Genomic DNA, 19,342 nt, shown 5'->3' with positions numbered 1-19,342 from the left:
GTTCTAATATTGGAAAAACCTTGATCAATGCTGATTACATAATCTTTTCAACCCGCATTCAAATACTTTATGCGTATTTGAATACAGTCCAATGAGAAGCTTTATCGAGCAAGTTGAAAAATATTATTTATAGCTGCTTTGCAGGTTGTTCCAAATCAAATACAACAAAAAATGCACAAAATTTATATCACATCGTCTAACCGATTCACTCCAAATACTGCGACCACTTAGAACAAGGTGAATTTAGTCGCATTTAATAATAAAAGATACATAATATCATATACATGAGGCGTGCAAAAATGTTCGGACAAAAGAGACAATTACCTATTCTACATAGAAATACAGATTTACATATTCAAATACAGATACTTGGATTTCATATTACCAGCCCAATTATTTAGACAAACTTGTTCTAATCTGATAACAATGATTTAAATGTAGCAAATTTACTTATTAACATGTGGTGTCAATTGCTCAGGTGCCGAAATATGGGGAGAACTTATTAAAATAAAATACGAAACAATGTAACAAAAGTTAGATAAAAGTTTCACCTTTGCGTGGCTTTCAAGTACGCGGAATTCATGAAGCTACACTTGTGAGACAATCTTAAGGCGAAACACTTCAACAGTTGCAAGCTAATGTGCTTCTCAATTAAAAATCGATATATGAGAATTTAAAGATTCATTACGCAATAGCAGCCCGGGGAGTAGGCATGTGGTAAAGAGAATAAGCGATTCATTGGTACGTAACTAACATTTGAGGACGCTAAGATCGACGTACCCCATACAAAGTATATCCTCCTGAGGTGGTATATACTTGAAAGCCTAAAGCTGTTTGAGAAATCTTACTGTTGCGGACTACACCTTCCAAACATTATTATTATTCTATTAAGGGAAAGTCGCACCGCGTCCTTGAAAAACTATTGTGCCTCTTTTACAGGTTACAGTGTACCTATTGATTATAGTATCTCAAACAGGCCCATAACCGTTAGGAACTTTAGTATGTTCCCCACTTCCAGATCTTTCAGCTTTGCATCTGGTATTAAGTGTTCTCCCAGATGTATCGACCTACTTTGCACAAGTGCCGGAAACTGTCCCAGGACGTGCATAGAGGTTTCGTCCTCCTCCTCACAGAACCTGCAGGCAGTGTCCGTAGATATCCCTAGCTTCCCTAGGTGATAGTTCAGCCGACAATGACCAGTGAGAATTCCCACTATGATTCGAAGGTTCTTTTTGGTGAGGTTTAAGCAATCCTTTGTACGCATGGGTTCGTATCCCCCAATAAGCACCCTGGACTACTCCATCCCTGGTAGGCCCGCTCAGTATGATTCCCTCAACCGTTCCTCTTCATTTCTTAAATTCATAGCCATGAAACCATTTCCGATTCCATAGAAGGGTTCCGGACCATGTAAAGGCGTCCCTGCTCCCTTCTTGACTAGTTCGTCCGCTGCCTCGTTGCCTTCCAACCCAGCATGGCCTGGAACCCAAAGTATCCAGACCTTGTTGGACGAGCCGAGTGTATTCAGTCTCTCAAGGCATTCCTATACCACTTTAGAGTTCACCTGGTTGGATCTAAGTGCTTTGATCGCTGCTTGGCTATCGGTGAGAATAGCTATGTTCTGCCCCCTGTAGTTCCTTTGCAGATTAAAAGAGGCGCATTTGTCTATGGCGTATATTTTCGCCTGGAATATGCTAGTGTACCTGCCCATTGGCTGAAAGTAGTTTTTCAGTGGATCAATGACACCGTCACCCGCTCCCTCTGCTGTGAGGGATCCATCAGTGTACTAAGTAATCAGTTGCTGGTTTAAGCCGTATGTCGCAGCCACACTCTCCCAGTTTGCCTTGTTACTCCAACGTGTTTCAAACTTCTTATGGAAGTGAAACCTCGTTGTCATGTTATCCCTTGGTATCAGTAATTCAGGATACCGCCTAGAAAGAATATCAATCTTCCTTCGATTTAGGCAGCTCCCCGCCTCACTCATACTACCGGCCATTCTGAATATTGATCTCCTTGCCTGCATCTGTATGTGCAAGAGAGGGGTTAATCCCAGAAGGACCTCTAGGGATACCGTTGGGCATGTCCTCATTGCCCCACTGATCACGCGCAAGCCTAGATTACCGCTCCATAGGTAATCATTGGCCTTACTATTGCAGTATGTATCCAAAGTAGTATCTTCGGGCTGTAACCCCATTTTTTTCCTGCTATGGATCTGCAAGTCATCAAAGCCCTCATGGCTTTTCGACAAGTGTTTCCGACATGTGTCTTCCAGAGTAATTTTTAGTCTAGCGTAATTCCCAAATATTTGACCTCTGTTTCTCGTTTCAGCTCCATATCATGTAATATTATGGCTCTCAGGTGATCAAGCTTGCGCCTCCTAGTGAATGGTACTATGGTGGTTTTGGCTGGGTTGATCCGCAGTCCCACCTTCCTGCACCAGGCTCTAGTAACCTTTAGTCCAGTTTGGATTCTATCACATAGGGTATCTTCATATTTGCCCCTACAGATTAAAACAATGTCGTCCGCGTAACCCTGGACTTGTATTTGTTAACACGTCCAGGGGTTCATCCACTACCATACTCCACATCAGCGGCGATAGTACTCCACCCTGTGGGCAGCCTTGAGTGGTGTTCATGATAATAGAATTTGTACCTGTTTATACCTCTATTTGCCTGCTTTCTAGCATTTTGCCCATCCAGAGTGCCAGGGTGTTTCCCACTCCTTTGCCGCTCAGGACATCTTGTATCTCTGTGTGCGATGTTTTGTCGAATGCTCCTTCGATATCCAAAAACGCGCATAGTACAATTTCTTTTGTTTCTATGGCATCCCGTAGTACCTCTGTCAGGTGATCAGAGCAGTTTCAGTTGACCGTCCTGCCCGGTAAGCGTGCTGACAGTGATGTAGGGGATTACGCTTTAGAACGTTAGTTCTAATATAGTTGTCTATGACCTTCTCCACCGTTTTGAGTACAAACGATGTTAGACAAATTGGTCTGAAAGATTTAGGGTGAAAAGGATCCTTTTTACCCGCTTTCATGCCCTTGGTATGTATCCCAGTGCTATGCTCCCCCTTACCACCCTCAGAAGAGACTCTAAGATAATTCCTAGGCCTCTCTGGATAAGTGCTGGGAAAATGCCATCTACTCCGGGAGATTTCAGTGGTTTAAAAGTTCCCACTGTCCATCTTAGCCTAGCTTCTGAGCATACCTCTTTTGCTAGTTTCCAGCTCTCCTTCCTTCTCTTTGATTCCTTGTTCCAAACATACAGCACGCAACATTCCGATTGTCTCCAACTTTCCTATATACAAAGCAACATAACATGCCTCCGAAGCCACTGCCATCCTGATGCTCATGCATATATCATATTAGCCATATTTACTCCACGGGTAATGCATGTACTCGTACACTCCTCTGCAGACTTTTGACCGCAAATTGAACGCTGCGCCGAGCAAATTAAGTCAATGCGAGGATCAGATCAAGTAAGGCATGAAGAAATTCAGCCGTAACAGAATCGACAAATTCAAAAGTGAACCTGATTATTAAAATGCAATTAGATTTACATTTTATTTGTAGGAAAATAATATATGGTGACATGTGCGCGAATAAAATTACCCGGACCATTTATGAAACCGCCAGTCACACAAGATAAAATTACACATTCGAACGGTTAATGGATATATGTACATGGATGTGGTAGAACTTTGAACAAATAACGTCCACGGGAAAATGCATTAAACCTATGGAATGGCAATGGATATTTGTGTGCACCTTTGTATTTTTCCCGCTGCTATAAGCTTATCATTTTACACTATTGAAGGATAATGGAGCTGAAGCGTCAATAATGAAGTAAAAAAAATAATCAAAGCCAAGTTAGTTATGCAAGGAGAGGGGATAACTAGCTTCGTTCTTAATGCGCTCCTCAAAGAGTACTTGTAATATTTGAGCTTGCCGGGATCGCAGGATAGTCGCTTAAGGAACTAGCCAACTATAATACTCAGGAGAGAGATAGTCCTGCTGCAGACCAGATATTTTATCCATTATTTAGGCATCTTATTTCTCAGGGTTACTTCACATACATATATATGTGTATTTTTGTATTTTACCTGACTAGACTAATGTATGGTCTAGCACTGAGCGTTTCACTCAGTTTTGCAAAAGCGCACAAAAGGAATCAAACCAGACCTGCTTTTCTCTTCTCTTTCCTAGTATTTCCAAGCTTAATTCATCTCTTCAATTCTCCAGCTTGGCGAACGTACCTCACAAGAACTGGGACTTCGGGAACAACTTCTTCCCTTCTTCAGTGCACAGCTCACCCACGAGGGGCCTTTGCCATATACCTAGGCTAACTAGGCGACCGCCTAAGGCGTCAAATCTTGAGGCGGACCAAAAAAAAAATTTGGAAACACAAGTCAATCGAAGCATATTCAAGAATATTACGGACGAAGGATTTATCAAGGATGACTGATTCCTCAGGCTATCCAGGAATTGATAGAAGGAACGAAGGATAAAGCCGGACATTTTGGAAGAGCGGCTGACATAATGCAAATTAAATCGGAGTTTGCTGTCAAAAATTACATCTAGGTCCTTCTAAGATGCAATCACGGCTAAGGGCTCACCATCAAGATAATAAAGCAATGTGGAGGGAGAAGTTTACAGTGAACAGCATAAGGAGTACACATTAAGTGGCGACTTATTACGAGCGCACTACTGAGATAATGTGTCAAAGTTTGACTGAAGGCTGCACTGATCACTAGGCATGCCAACAACAAAAAAGTGAGACTAGATGCAACCATTGAAGTAGACACGATTTACTCTACCATCTAAGTAGGATCTTATCCAGGAGAGAACACTTGTCGGAAATCCATACAATCCGAGTTTAGTGAGAAGCAAGGAATGGTCAATGGGATCGAAAGCTTTGTGTTTCTTGTGTTTAATGACTTTGCAACAAAGTTGAAGAATTCCAACAAATTCGTCACAGTCGAGCGACCGTTCTGAAACCCATGATGCTCGTTGACAATGAGGTGACCGAAACGAGACGAGAGATTTTGGAGAAAAAGGAAAGGATGGAAATAGGTCGGTAAATTTCTACACGAGTATTGTCAACTTTTTTAGGTAAGGGTATAATACCAGCTTCCTTCCACAGATCCGGAAAAATACCTTCAAACAAGCTCTTATTATAAATGATAGTAAGAGGAAGAGAGATGTTCTGTTTACATTTTTTTTGGAAGATATTGGGAACCCATCGGGACCGCAACCGCCACTGACGTCAACGTTTCCAAGAAGGAATTCGACAATAGAAGGATTGAGAAGGGGAATCAAGGGTATACTAATTGAAGAGGAATCAAATATGTTGGATGAGGAGTTAGGAGTAAAAACGGATGCGAAATGATCGCGAAGAAGTTCCAAAGCTGATTTAGAGGAATATGAAGTATGATCATCCAATTTTATATTAACAGCAGGAGAAGTAGGCGAAGAGCATAAATTCCAACTGTATGACCAGAAGAGTTTGAATTCCTGCCGCTCGAGTGAGTCTTCGATCCTATTTAAGTATTGAGAAAGTGTATTTTTTATCTAAATTTTCGCAGACGAACTTAGAGTTATAAACTTTGCCTTATCTTCGGCTTTACCGGAACGTTCGAAGGTCAGATGAACTTTGTGTTTCTCACGAAGAGTATTACAAACCTCTACAGTGTAGCAGGCAGGAACAAGGAAGAAGTCTTTCCAAAAAATCATGAAATACCAAAACAGCCTGGTTGGATGGTAGATTTTCTAACGCACCATTCCAGTCAACTGCTTTACGAAAATCATTCAGAGCTCGAAAATCAACCTTGTGAAAGTTGAATTTGGGCGCCTTATCAGGCGGCAATATGTTGTATCGATTAAAATTTCCAGAGACGGATGGTGAGCGTCAATTTTAAGGTAAGGCGAATCGCTAGGAAATAACATGAAGCGATTGTGAGGAATGTTGATCAATATCAAATGGAGAATATGGTTATTGTGATTACGATTAACATTAAATTTGGAGGCGGAAGAAGAATTCATAAACGCAATTAGACCTAAGTGCATAGGGATCAAATTGTTAGGGTGAATGCGAACACCAAGGGAATCTGGTCATTCAATGGAAGGAAAATGGAAGTCCCCGCAGAGGATGAAAGGTAAACCAGGATATTTGACCGAGATTACATCTGAAAGTACATCAAGAAATTCCTCGATATGATAGTCTGGATACGAATAAGGACGGTAGGTAAATGATGTTATAAACGGGGCACTTTTTGGAGGAGAAATTAGGCAATTTGCGACTCATAAGGTCGGGCACATAAGGATACGGTGGGAGTAATAGAAAAATGTTTTCTAACTGCAATTAAAACACCACCCCCCGTGAGTTGACCTGACACTTGCAAATCGCGATCGCAACGAAGGACAGAGTAACCATCGAGAAGCTCTCCATTGTGTACACTAGAATTAAGCCGGCAGCTTGGTCCTGAAACCCCACATATTTTGGTAGTTTATGGAGAACGGCATTAATTGTGATGATAATTGCGACGATTCTTCCGGAAATTTACAGAGTGAGTTTGCCGCTGATAACCCTTGATGAAAACGCCAGGAGACCAAAACAACAGATGATTCAATCCCTTCAAGTCATGTGGGTAGGTAATTTTGAAAAACGCTTTGATTCGGCCTGGATTATTGGCCCTCATTAACTTACATTAGTAAAAATATCCTAGTTTATTTTTAACTTAGTTCAGGATGTCATCCGAGGAGGTGTCGAAGATGAACCTCAAGACAAACAATTGTTTGGGAGGTTTTCCTTTGACGACTGCTGCACCAGTGGTGTACAGCAAGCTGAAACTTGATTTATGTAGGAGACTGTCATTGTTGTTTAATGTCACTGACAAATCAGGTATGTGGATATTCGTAGCTGCGTCAGCTGACCTTTCATCGGAAGCTCGATGATCCGATGTCCCAGAAGAAATGACTCTTGAAGAGGCACTGCTTAACGCAGCAGAAGGTGTATTATAGAGGCGGGCGCTGCATTTTGGATATAGTACCAGTTTCCCTTTTTTGGCTAAGTATTTCCCAATTTCTCCTATCCAGGGTCGAAAATCACAACCGATAACAACTACGATGGTGAAATCCGCGCCCGGTTGTTGCCAGCCAACAGAGCCTATTTCAGCTTACAAAAACTGTTTCGCTCGAAACGTCTCACCATAGGGTCAAAGCTCTTACTGTACAAGACAATGATCTTGCCAGTCCTCATGTATTCCTCGGAAACTTGGGTTCTTAGCAAGAAGAATTACGAACTTTTGGCCCCGTTCGAGAGAAGAATCCTCCGAAGAATTTTTGGTCCCCTACATGAGGATGGACGATTCCGTAGCCTACACAATGACGAAATCTATGAGCGATACCATGACCGTTGTGGTTGTGGATAAAATCCGGCTCAATAGGTTACGGTGGGAGAGTTACTTAATCCGTATGGATGAGGATTATCCCGCCCGGAAAGTCTATAAGGGCAATATCTATGGTAGAAAAAGAAGACGAAACAGACCCTGCCTAAGATGGAGCGATGGCGTAGGTCAGGACGCCAGACAGCTTTTAGGGATATGGAATTGGTGGACCTCGGCGCAAAACCGGGATGTCTGAAGTTCCTTATTAAGGCAGGCCTAGACCCGATACCGGTTGTTGCGCCATTAATGATGATTATATGCTTTAAATATGATTTTGTAGAATATTTTATGTAGAATAAGATGTGTAACCTAAATTTTTGGAAAAGTGTTCATAAAGTAACCACTTGCATTCTAGCCACTTCTATCAGTATCTTGGGTGAAAAATAAACGTGGTGCCTCACTAAAATTACGAATTTTTTGCCATACACTTTAATAAGAATGATGAGATGGACAAGTATGCGAATTCATATCATTCAATATCATTTTGCAGTAATATCTGCACAACAACGCTGAAACATGGAGTCAACAAACCAAAAAATCAGATCCTTCGGAAGTCTCACGCAATCTTACTCATTGGCGGTGTGTAGGTCACTTTTTTTTGTGAAATTAAGTTCGCTCATCTTTTTGTCAATGATTTCCTACAGATATTCCATCGGATTCAAGTGAGGGGTTTGTGCAAGCCATCGAAGGGCGTAACATAAATAAGACATAAAAAAACAAACTTCATTGTTCATCGCAAAATGATTTTAGCCTTACCTGCCGTGACCCCCAACTTCCATATGTTGTCGGCCTAATTTGCGACATGAAGACACATTTGAAATGGATCTCTTAACACAATACAAACAAACAGACGATCCTGCCCCTCAGTTGATTTTCTCCAATGTTTCCTACCCTTCTTTAGTGCAACGGGGTTCGTGTTGCGGAATCGGACTGTGAGATGCTGAATTCCTTCGCAAACACTCTCTGTCTAGGCTAATTTTACATCACTTTAACTATAAAAGCTAAAAAAAATTGCTTTGAGTACACTTTTTCTTCGATAATTCCAAGTCCAAAAAAATGAAGAAAATGGTAAAACTGAAAGTGGGTACTGTAGGTTAACTAAACAACCGCCTAGCATGTCAAATCTTGAGGCGAGCCAAAAAAAAATTCGCATTTCATCACTAGCTATGACAGATTTTTGAAATACCTCTTCTTCACCTTAGTCACTCCTAACTTATAAGGAACTATCCGGTTTTGCGTAAATGTTTCAGTTTTGCGATCAATTGACATTCCGGTGACCTTTCAAAGAATTTCACAAGCTCTTTCGGTGCCTAGATGCCCAGGAAGGAGTTCACTTTCCTATGAGAATTACCAGAACGAAGGAAAGTGAACCATTTTCACGCTACAGGCTCAGAGAATCTTTAATGGAGACAGTATGATTTTTCACAAGCCTATGTTTTTACCTTCACCAGAATGAGGTTGGAGAATATAGCGAATAATTTCATCTTACTCTTTCCTACTATTTAAAAATGCTGCCTCGGTCCTGAACGAAACCGTCATTCAACTTTTTTTAAATTAATAAGGTTTTGTATTTCGCACAACATAATCAACAGGTCAACTACACGGTGAAGAGTAAAACCAGTGTAGGATTTTCTAAAAATATTTTTTTCTGTTAACTCAAAAAATACTTTGAAGTCTGAAGAATATGAGGCAATAAGTGAAATTTTGAAAAAAAAAAAACAATTTCGATGGAATTTCGAGTTCCCCTTATAACGTCCGAAGGGGGTTTCGATAACTATAACGTCTTTAAACGCATTTTCCCCTTACATGCTTTTTCAAAATGGCACGCTACTTAACTACAAGAGTTTTCAATTTTTTTACTTGAAAATTAAACCACATCTTCACAATGAAATTTCGCGGAGAATGACGTAAGTAATTTTTGATAAGTTCATTTCAACTACTTTTATTGACCGGTCAGTCATCTTGTTAAGGTTTTGTGTAGAATGAAACCCTATTAAAATCCGTTTACTGTCTCTATGTTCGTCCGTCCATCTGTCTCTCTGCTTGTCACACCTTATATCTATAAAGACTTTTTGGACTGGATCATCCTCATCCATACGGATTAAGTGACCCGCCCACCGCAACCTATTGAGCCGCATTTTTTCCACAACCTGAAAAAAAATTTTAAAAGGTCCCTTTTTTAGGCCTTTAAAATGGTGTTACCCCTTAAATACTGAATTAACCAATATTATTTCACCCGTAATGAAAAATCGAAAAGAGAATTGAAATCCTGGGAATAAATTATCTAAGTAACCGGATTTGACAAAGTAAATTGAATCAGATACCATTAAGTCCTTCAATGATCCTAAGGGGATATCGAATTGATGGACCTCGGCGCAAAACCGGGATGTCTGGAGTTCCTTATTAAGGCAGGCCTAGACCGGATACCGGTTGTTGCGCCGTTGATGATGATGATGAATGATCCTGTGTGCCGATTGACCTTCAGAAAAGATTTGGATGATCGAAAAAAATGTAACGAGATTAGTACACCAAATACAAATCGATGACGGAGTTTGAGAAAAGTCGAGAATGAGGATCTGAAATTAAAGTCAAAGAAACCAATCTTTGATTCTCATAGCGCATTTGCAGCGTTGATTGACAAACCCCGCCAACCGTACGACACCTAATTCATACCGACAAATTCAAGGTTTGCCTAGCAGTTTCACCTCTTGTATATAGTTTCCTTGATCCGAATTAAAGAATTCTCATAACAGTCACCAAGTTCATAAAAGACAAAGATCATATCCCTTAACGAAGGATACGACTGGATAGTAAGTAATGCTTTTGCCGCTCGTTCACTAGCACATGTATTCGAAATATTATTACGGCCAAAGAGAAGCCTCGCTTCGCATACAGATCCATTGCATATAGTTGTCTACAAATGAGGCATGAAGAAGATCGACGACTTAACTTGAAGGATCTGTCATTCCAGCCTTTAAGTCAAATAAAATGAGATTAGGGTCAAATTAAAAAATAATTATTAAAGGTAATAAACTGGACAACGAATTCCGAATTCCTCTTAGAACAGAGGAATTTACATTAAAGACGTGATCGTCATTCCAGTGTTTAAAAATTTGGGCCTGGAAGGGCGAAACAATCAATGATGAATATATAGTTAGGATAATTGGATTATTCCACTTATAGCTGGCCTGTCTTCGTGCATGGGCATGTATAGACAAGCCACCACTAAGCAAAATGCTACATTTAATATAATTCTTGGTCTACAAAGTATTAGGTTGTTGCAAATGAAATGTCGGATTTTTCAATGAAGTGAAGTTAGTTATGATTTTAATGTTTAAAACTGCCGCAAGGTGACTCTGGTGGTATGGGATAATTGAGTATAAATAGTCGTTCGTTCGATCAAGGAATCATTTCAGTTTCAATCGTCATTGAAGTTCCAAGTAAAACTCAAAGAAAAAAGCATGGAAGGGAGTCAAAAACGTCTACTTTTTCTATATGAATTTAAACTTGGTCACAACGCAGCGGAGGCAACCAGAAACATTTGCAGAGCATTTGGAGCTGACGCAGCAAACGAACGAACGACACAGCGGTGGTTCGAAAAATTCCGATCAGGACCCAGGACCATCGATCGACAACGACGAGTTGCGTTTGATAGTGGAATCTGATCACCGATCATCGATTCGTGACATTGCAGAGAAAATAGGCGTACACTATTCGACAGTATCTCGGCACTTACAACAGCTTGGAAAGGTGAAGAAGCTTGATAAGTGGGTTCCGCATGAACTCAACGAGCAAAACATGGCGCTGCGAATGGAAATATCCAGTTCTCCACTCAACCGCAACAGGAACAATCCCTTTTTGCGCAGAATAGTGACATGCGATGAAAAGTGGATATTGTACGACAACCGTCGCAGATCAGCGCAATGGCTAAATGCCGATCAGCCTCCACAACACATGCCAAAACCGAGCCTTCACCCGAAGAAGGTAGTGGTAACTGTTTGGTGGTCTGCATCTGGAATTATTCGTTTTTGGAGCGTGGTGAAACAATTAATGCAGAGAAATATTGTGCCCAACTTGATGAAATGCACGAGAAATTACGTGTTCAGCGGCCTAGATTGGTCAACAGAGATGGAGTGATACTGCTCCATGATAACGCCCGACCTCATGTTTCCAGAATGACGGTCCAAAAATCAAATGAATTACGATATGAGACTCTTCCTCATCCACCATATTCACCCGACCTCTCGCCAACCGACTACCACTTTTTTAAGCATTTGGATCACTTTTTGGCGGGGAAACAATTCAGCAATGAAGTAGCTGTCAAAAGTGCCTTTGAAGAATTTCTTAGCTCTAGAAACCCAGACTTTTACGAAACTGGAATAAATGCCCTTGTATCTCGTTGGGAGAAGTGCATTGAAGCTGCTGGTTCTTATTTTGACTAATAAAATTAATTATCATAAAAGTTATAGTTTTTTGAAATTTTACTCAAATATCCGACATTTCATTTGCAACAACCTAATATAAATTGATTATTGAGATGGCGGAATTAAGAGGATTACATAAATAGAATATTACTGAAAAACCACTGACTCACTGCCTTAAGAAATCAAAGAGATTTTGGGCCTTGAAAAGAGAGTTGTATTTACTCCAAATTCCAGTTAAAATGTCGCAGAGGTACTCAACTAGTTGAAACTACTTGAACTACTCTGCGAATCTACTAAAGGAAGATACCACCAAAGGCTTTCTGTTGTTAAACAGAACCATCTCACTATGGTATTTGAAGGCGCCAAAGACTGTATACATCTGGTAGTAAAGAAAGAAGGAATGTAATATCTCTTTCTTTAAATAAAACGAACCAAATGAGCAATGGCACCCAATAAAAAATCAAGGAAAATTTGAGAGCCCCTTAAATTCCCCAAACCAAGTGTACCACCGAAAGGAGTGTTGAAACTGTTCCATACGAGTCGACCCTGCTATCGTACGGGTAACTCTGACGAAGCTTATGGAATATAACAGCAACAGAACAAATAAAGACAAAATTATCATTCCAATGGATGGAAGAGCTTAATATCCAGTGAAAAAGGATCACAAGCAGCACAAGATCTTAATAAATAACTAACGAAATTTCATTAATAAGGTGAATGAAATTAATCGAGTAAGGCAAAGGGTCCAATTGGCAAATAAAATATGTTAGTATATTTTAAGAAAATTTGAAGAACTGCCCCAAAAAGAGGCAAGCTTCTCAACACTTAGCCCGACTACAAAATTTCATAAAAATGGAAATTCCCTAACGAAATAATTTAGAGGGCGTTGAGCTCAAGGTAAAGACTTTTCGATGACCTTAAAAAGATTCTATTTGAACACTATCGGGAGCTAACGCATTCTTCTTCTTCTCTGGCCTTTGTCCCGTTGAATCCATCTCTGTTTCGATCGCTTTTTGATCATTTTCCATCTACTCAGATATCATCAATACTAATTTCGCCCTTGGTACCATAGAGGGCAACAGGGCAGATGACACTGCAATGGATTTTGTATAAACCATGTTGGTTGATGTATTCATCACACCATGAGATCACTGTGATGGCGTTCGACCTTAAAAAACACTAAAATGGATCCGGGCTTTGATGTTGAACCAAAGGGCAGTCCCGGTATATTTGTGCATATATGGATATTTCAAGAACCAGTTGTTCCCTTCTTCAGTTTGAGAGGGTGAGGGCGAACTATCTAACGGTGGTAAGAGTTTGATTTTATTGTGCAAATTCATGGAAGAGGCCATGATTTTCTCCCGAGCCCAAATAACTTCCCCACATAATTAGGTTCCAATTGGACTACTAGGAATAAATCTTGGGAAATATTAAGAGTCATATCAGGATTGAAAGAGATTAAAGATAAACTATTATTAGCCAATAATGCTCTAAAATACAGTTGGGCATACAATATATGACATTGACCAAGGTTGCATCAAATTAACTTCCCCCTTCCCCCCCACGCTTAGAGGCTTCAATATAGATAACTGTGCGTATCTAAGTTCACCTTAAACCTTTTATCACTATTCTCTGTGATGGAAGTTGAAGGTCTATTTAAACAGAAAGCCTTCTGGGTTCTTTCTAAGATTTCTCATTCTTTGGTAATTAGTACAAAGCAGAGAAAATGAACAAACAAAATATTCAGTTTTTTGGAAATATTAAATTTGGATTCTCCCAATTGGGAACAATTTTCAAAGTAGTTTTCAAGAAGCGATTACAACGAAAACCAAGGCCAAAGATGTAAACTACAAACAAAATCCTCCATCAGAGCAGCCATTTAAAAAACTGCCAAAACAAAACATGTTATAAGAAATGATTTATTGACTAGCCCAATATCTGCTGAAAATATAGATAAATTTAAATGGATTTTGAAAGACCCTTTTGGTTGTTAAGTTTTTTAAAACAAAACCTTATTAAAACCTCGCTGCCTATCTGTCTGTTTACCCGTCTGCCTATCACACGCACTTTTCTCGGGAACTGTTCCACTTATTCACACGAAATTTGGATTTGTGACCAACAAATAACATAATTTTACCATGTGGGATTTCATATGAAATACCTCGATTAGTACTTTTCCAAAGAGGTTTAGTTTAGTTAATTTTACATTAGTTTCAAAATTTCTTACATAAAAAATATACAAAACCTTTCATATTGAAAACCTTGACCACCTAGTTTTTTTTTTCAATTTATGATACAAGAATATGGAGATCATTTGGTAACAATTACAGAGCCCTACGCTTCCAAACAGGGGACTAATTGAAAAAAGATCGGATCAATATTTCATAGCTTTTGGGCCACAAAATAAATACTGTAGCATTGGCGAAGGCACTGGAATTACTATTGTGCGATCGATCATGCGAAATCAGCAATTCAAAGAAAATAAAGGAAATTTTAATTTCATGGATAAAAATTCAGCCAATTTACAATTAACTTAAAATTGTCCGCTCGAAACTAAGCATCAACGAATTGATGGTCCCATATGATTGACATCTGCAAGCTGTAAAATGTTTTGCCGGGGTAAATCCATGAGGTTTGGATATCACATATGACATTCCTCTAGAAATGTTGTTTCAGCCGGGAGGAGAAAAGATGGTCAGACAACTCTCCAGAGGGAAATGGAAATCTTTTTAATCTTATTATTTGCTCGCTGAACTAGGAAATAAAGGAACTAAGGTATCCGAATTCATACTGCAGACAAAATCCTTGTGGAACAGCCCAGGTCTGCTAAAGTAGCATTTTTGTTATCCCTTGGAGACTAGGACTTGAAAAGCTCCCTAAACTAACACATGGAAAAAATTAGGGTCTAGGTCTCACCTATATGTAGCCAATGTGAGAAAGATGAGCGGAGGATCCTACACTTGATATGCGGCTGCCCGCCTTCCACAAATCTAAGATGAAGACACCTCAAGATTTCCTGTAATGAAGAATCTGCGCACTCTTTGCCTCTGGATAATGTTCTCAGATTCGCAAAAACGTACGAACCCCGCAGATAATTTTAAGCTTCCTCACTAAATTAAATTAAACTAAACTAAGGCTTGTTTCACACGTATACGGTTTCATTCGGTTCGGTACGTTTTGGTTCGCAACCGAAAATGAACCGAATCGAATGAAACCCTTTCGCACATTCACGGTTTGTTTACGGTTTTGAGATTTTTATGTAACACAGACTTGGTCGTATAATGAGTGGTGTTGAAGTTACACATGTATATATGTGAGTGAGCAAACCTGAAATTCGAACACCGTAGTACGAAATACATAAATATTCAGAAAGGGTGGTGAAAGCAGTTGTATTTCTTTTGTTTTTTGACAAGAACGTAACACACAGTCTGTTGGATACAATCCAAAGAAAATCACCAAAAAAGGATCAAATAAAACCCTGAGGTCGAAAAAAACGTGTTTGTCACACTTTATATTTCGGGTCACTCTCTCGGCATATCATTAATGGTTGACAAATGCCAAACTTCTCTGCGCTGTCATGTAGACTTTCTTTAAAATATCGATGTACATATTCGCATCCATGTTCCCCTCCACGAATACTACATTACCCAAGTCATTCGTCCCGTAATAGCCCCATAACATAACACAGTATAGAATTATACTTCAAAATTTAACCCCGATCGGTTCAATCGAATTTTAATTTTGCATCCCACCAGTCAAAAAAGTGTGGTTTCGAGAAAAACGCGCTTAAAGTTTTCGTTTTGTGCCATTCTATTTGCTGTAACTTGGTAAAAATTTTGAATTGCGGTCTCAAATTTCTGCAGTATATTCCGAGCATATTTTCTTCCAAAACAAATAGAAAAGAAAAAAACAATTTCCGAAAACTGTCCTATAGGAGAACACTTTTAATAGTCTTAATTAGAAGAAAAGAAAGCTGGACCAAAAAAAGGAATCAAAAAAATTGTTTTGTTCAGGCGAGCCTCTGGGTTTTGTGTATCTATGAACTTTTGGTTGACAGTTAATACGCGAAAGTTTTCTGAAATCGGGTTATGGATGACCAATCATAGGAAAGAGTAAAGGATATTGGCGAGAAAATGGTATAAACTAAAAGCGCAAACTTATATGAACACGAAAAAAACAAAGGACAAAGCCAAAAAGGATCATCATCAAGCGTAGGGAACAAGAAAAAAAACAAAGGACAAAGACAAAAAGGATCATCATCAAGGGGAGGGAACATTTCCTCAAGAATTGTTTCACAACTACGAAGGACAGGAAAGTGGAAAATGAAAACAGATGATTATATCGCATATATAAGCCAAACGAAAAGTTTCAATCAGGCCGAAGTAAGGGAACATCTAAAGGAGGCAGAACTAGCAAAACGCGCAATAGATAACACCTCAGGTCAGATGTTGCGAAACACACAACACACATTTCATTTGATAAAATCGAACTTTTTGCTGAAAATTGTAAGGTCAATGTTATTTAATTTTCTCTCCGCATATACTACCAAGGATTCCTCTTTAGAAAACATAAATATTTCTAGAAACTATCTTGGCAGACTAAGACCGCATCTACATCTGTTCAAGATACTCGTATCACATGAGTTATTTTGACAGGTAAGTAGGCTAACAAAGTCAGATATATATGGCTATATTCACCTCAATAAGCATGTTTGATAAGCCTCACTTTTTGTCACTGAAGTGATGGTGGGTAAGCACTATCCATGCTTCCAACTTAAGCTAATTTGAAAATGAGACCACCCCCCATATCTTCGATCTCTTCAGAACTGTAAAAGTTGAACATTGCCCCATAAAGGCAGAATGCTCTTATCTTTAAAAAAGAATCCTTATTGCACATCTGAAATCACCATTTGCATGATAGAAAAGGAGGAGGAGCGAAATAAAGAGCCGATAATGACAGGTTTCCGTTAGAGTTATGTTCCATTTGACATTCGTGAAAGTAGTTAGCTGAAATGGTATACACCAACCCTGGTACCTTTATAAAGGTTTGCATTATTCAGATGTTTGATGCCAACTAATGACACTGCGAAGCCCTGCGCCAATATTATCTCTTTTTTTTTTTTTGCAGCCTCAGGTTTCATCTCCATGGCATATAGGGTAACTTCGTAGGTGACATCATGTATATGAAATAAAGCACTCAATAATAAACTAGGTACTGAAAAGGAAGTTTTTAAGACCCATTCTCCTGAATAAGCCTCTTCTTAAACACATTTCCGATTAATTTGGCTCCGAAACTCTAGTGAAAAGATAATTTCAGTAAATAAACCGATTCTGAATTCAATGTTAGTTCAAGGCTCAAAGATGTGAGAGTGCGACAGAAGAGGAGGCACGAAAATTTGTCAAACCTTCAAAACTGCTCGTTTCAAGAACTAACTCACCTTTCTTGTTATGAACTCAATTTTATCTGAGCTTCATAAATTTTTAAAAGGCACAACGAACATTTGCAACCCAAAGATGAAAACTATTCTCTGCCTCGAGTACATCATAGAAATAGATGTAAATTAGACTTGCAGAAAAGGAAGCTGCTGTGCATGTATCGTCACACTTAATGCTATAGAAGTGATAAGCCTGAGGCGGGGAAACACGCACAAAGACGAACGCAAGCACCCACGACCACTGAAATTCAAACTCAATTCAACGAGGTCAAAAGGTTGAAATTTAACTAACACTTTCAAAGAACTATAGTAAACAATCTTCTAGTTTTCGTAGATTTATTTATTCCGTTGGAAATTTTCCGGAAAAGTTAATAAAGATTATCTTTATTTGACGCGCCTAATTACTCCTATCGGGTTCTTGCCTAAAACAGTAAACAAACGAATTGTTAAGATTCTCTAATTCCCTGTCTTCAGATTATCTTCTCAGGGGGCGGTCACAAGGGAACGTGCCGTCTCCCTTAAATTTTTTTTTTTTTTTTTTCGAAAAAAAAACAAGGCACTTACCTGTAGGTGACAGTGGGAGAGTGGGTGGTGGCGGTGGTGGACCGCCACCCGCACTCAATGGCGGTCTTGGCGGTTCCATGCTCCACGGGGCGGCACTAGGCAACGGTCCAAATTCACTACCAATATTCGATCCAATCAACATGACACTGTTTAACAACGAAAATTGAACCGAAAACTAAAGGAAATTTTCTTCTTCTTCTCTTCAAGACAATCTTAACTTTTCTCTTTAGAAATTTCATAAAAATTATTAATAAAAAAAATATGAACGAATGGGAAAGGAGAAACTGTTGAGCTCGATATGCGAGTATTGAGTTAGGTTTTTAATTAATTCAGAACTTCTGGTTTTCTATTCTATCATCAAAGTTTCGAATGCACCTATTCACTGCACTTTGGTTTCTGCAAGGGACTTGCATAATTGTTTCTGCTCTGACACAGGGAAACGGCGGGCAGAGTTGTTTCAGTTTAGGGAATGCATCTCGCAATTTCGAGTTAGCCACTTGCAATTTGGGAATTGAGTTAACGGTTATTCAATCTCTCTTAGGTTACCAAATATCCTCGAACATGTCACGCAACTTCCGCAAACTATGCAAAAAATAAACCGTACCGAAGAGAAATCAACCAAAAAACAGGCATCACACACTTCAGCCATGGACCAGGTCCTTAGAGAATCTATACTTGGTAGACAATTCCCAATTTGGCAATTTGTATCTAAATCTGAATTGAAATTGCCGGATCGGATTCAAATCGCGCCAATACGATGCACACACGTAAACACTGAACGGACGACTAAAGTCAAACCGCTTTGCACCTAAGCGGAAACAAGAAGCCGTACCACTGCTGCCGCCTCGCCGATGCCTAAAAGGCTGCGCTTAACCTGAGTACTCACACACACCGCGTAATCGCTTGCGATACTAAAAAGACTGGAACAGGTGCTGGTAGCGAGCGGGACGAGTGACGGGCACGCGGCGGTTGAAGGCAGAGTCAGTAGCACCCGAGCCGGGACAGGTAAATGCCTTTGGTCAAATGCACGTGATGGAAAGGAAGTATCGAGCTCCCGAGCGACTCCTCCAGGGGCGCGAGAGAGAGAAAGTGGTGTGCGAACCACGAAGTTCGCCTGCCACTTCGCGACTTTTCTCGCTGTAGAACAATGAAAAGACCCGGGCGCGAAAATATGCTCACCGAAAAACGGCTGCCAGCGAGCAATCTTAAATCCAAACCTGTATCTTCGAACCAGTCAAGTCAATCTGAATACTCTGAGCGAGGCGGCCTGCCTGATCATACCGCGACCCTCCCCCGGACAAATGAACAACTGCGAGAACCACAACACACATTAATGCATGCGCAACTACACACGCGCCATTTACCTGTTATACCTGGCGACTCTTGCACTCTTCCCTGGGATGCTTGTTACTGCACTTTGCACCGACCTCCTCCGAATCTCTAGACTTCTCACGAGAGTTATTTGCTTAATGCATCTAAA

General features: G+C 39.9%; 1 protein-coding gene across 2 annotated transcripts in view; it reads right to left on the bottom strand.

Annotated features, from left to right (window-relative positions):
• The window catches only part of LOC119650153 (paired box protein Pax-6-like), an 89,018-nt gene extending 69,908 nt beyond the window's left edge, over nucleotides 1–19,110 (bottom strand). The window contains exon 1 of one of the 2 annotated variants that reach the window (XM_038052694.1): nucleotides 17,863–19,110. In XM_038052694.1, coding sequence (XP_037908622.1) covers nucleotides 17,863–18,004 — 142 coding nt within the window. In that variant the 5' untranslated portion in view covers nucleotides 18,005–19,110. The remainder of the gene's footprint in view (nucleotides 1–17,862) is intronic. The other variant, XM_038052695.1, reaches the window with a different exon arrangement.
• Between the last annotated feature and the right edge of the window lie 232 nt (nucleotides 19,111–19,342).

The sequence above is a fragment of the Hermetia illucens genome, chromosome 2 (assembly GCF_905115235.1).
Source record: "Hermetia illucens chromosome 2, iHerIll2.2.curated.20191125, whole genome shotgun sequence".
Lineage (NCBI taxonomy): Eukaryota > Metazoa > Arthropoda > Insecta > Diptera > Stratiomyidae > Hermetia > Hermetia illucens.
This window is presented reverse-complemented; position numbering and strand designations above follow the sequence as displayed.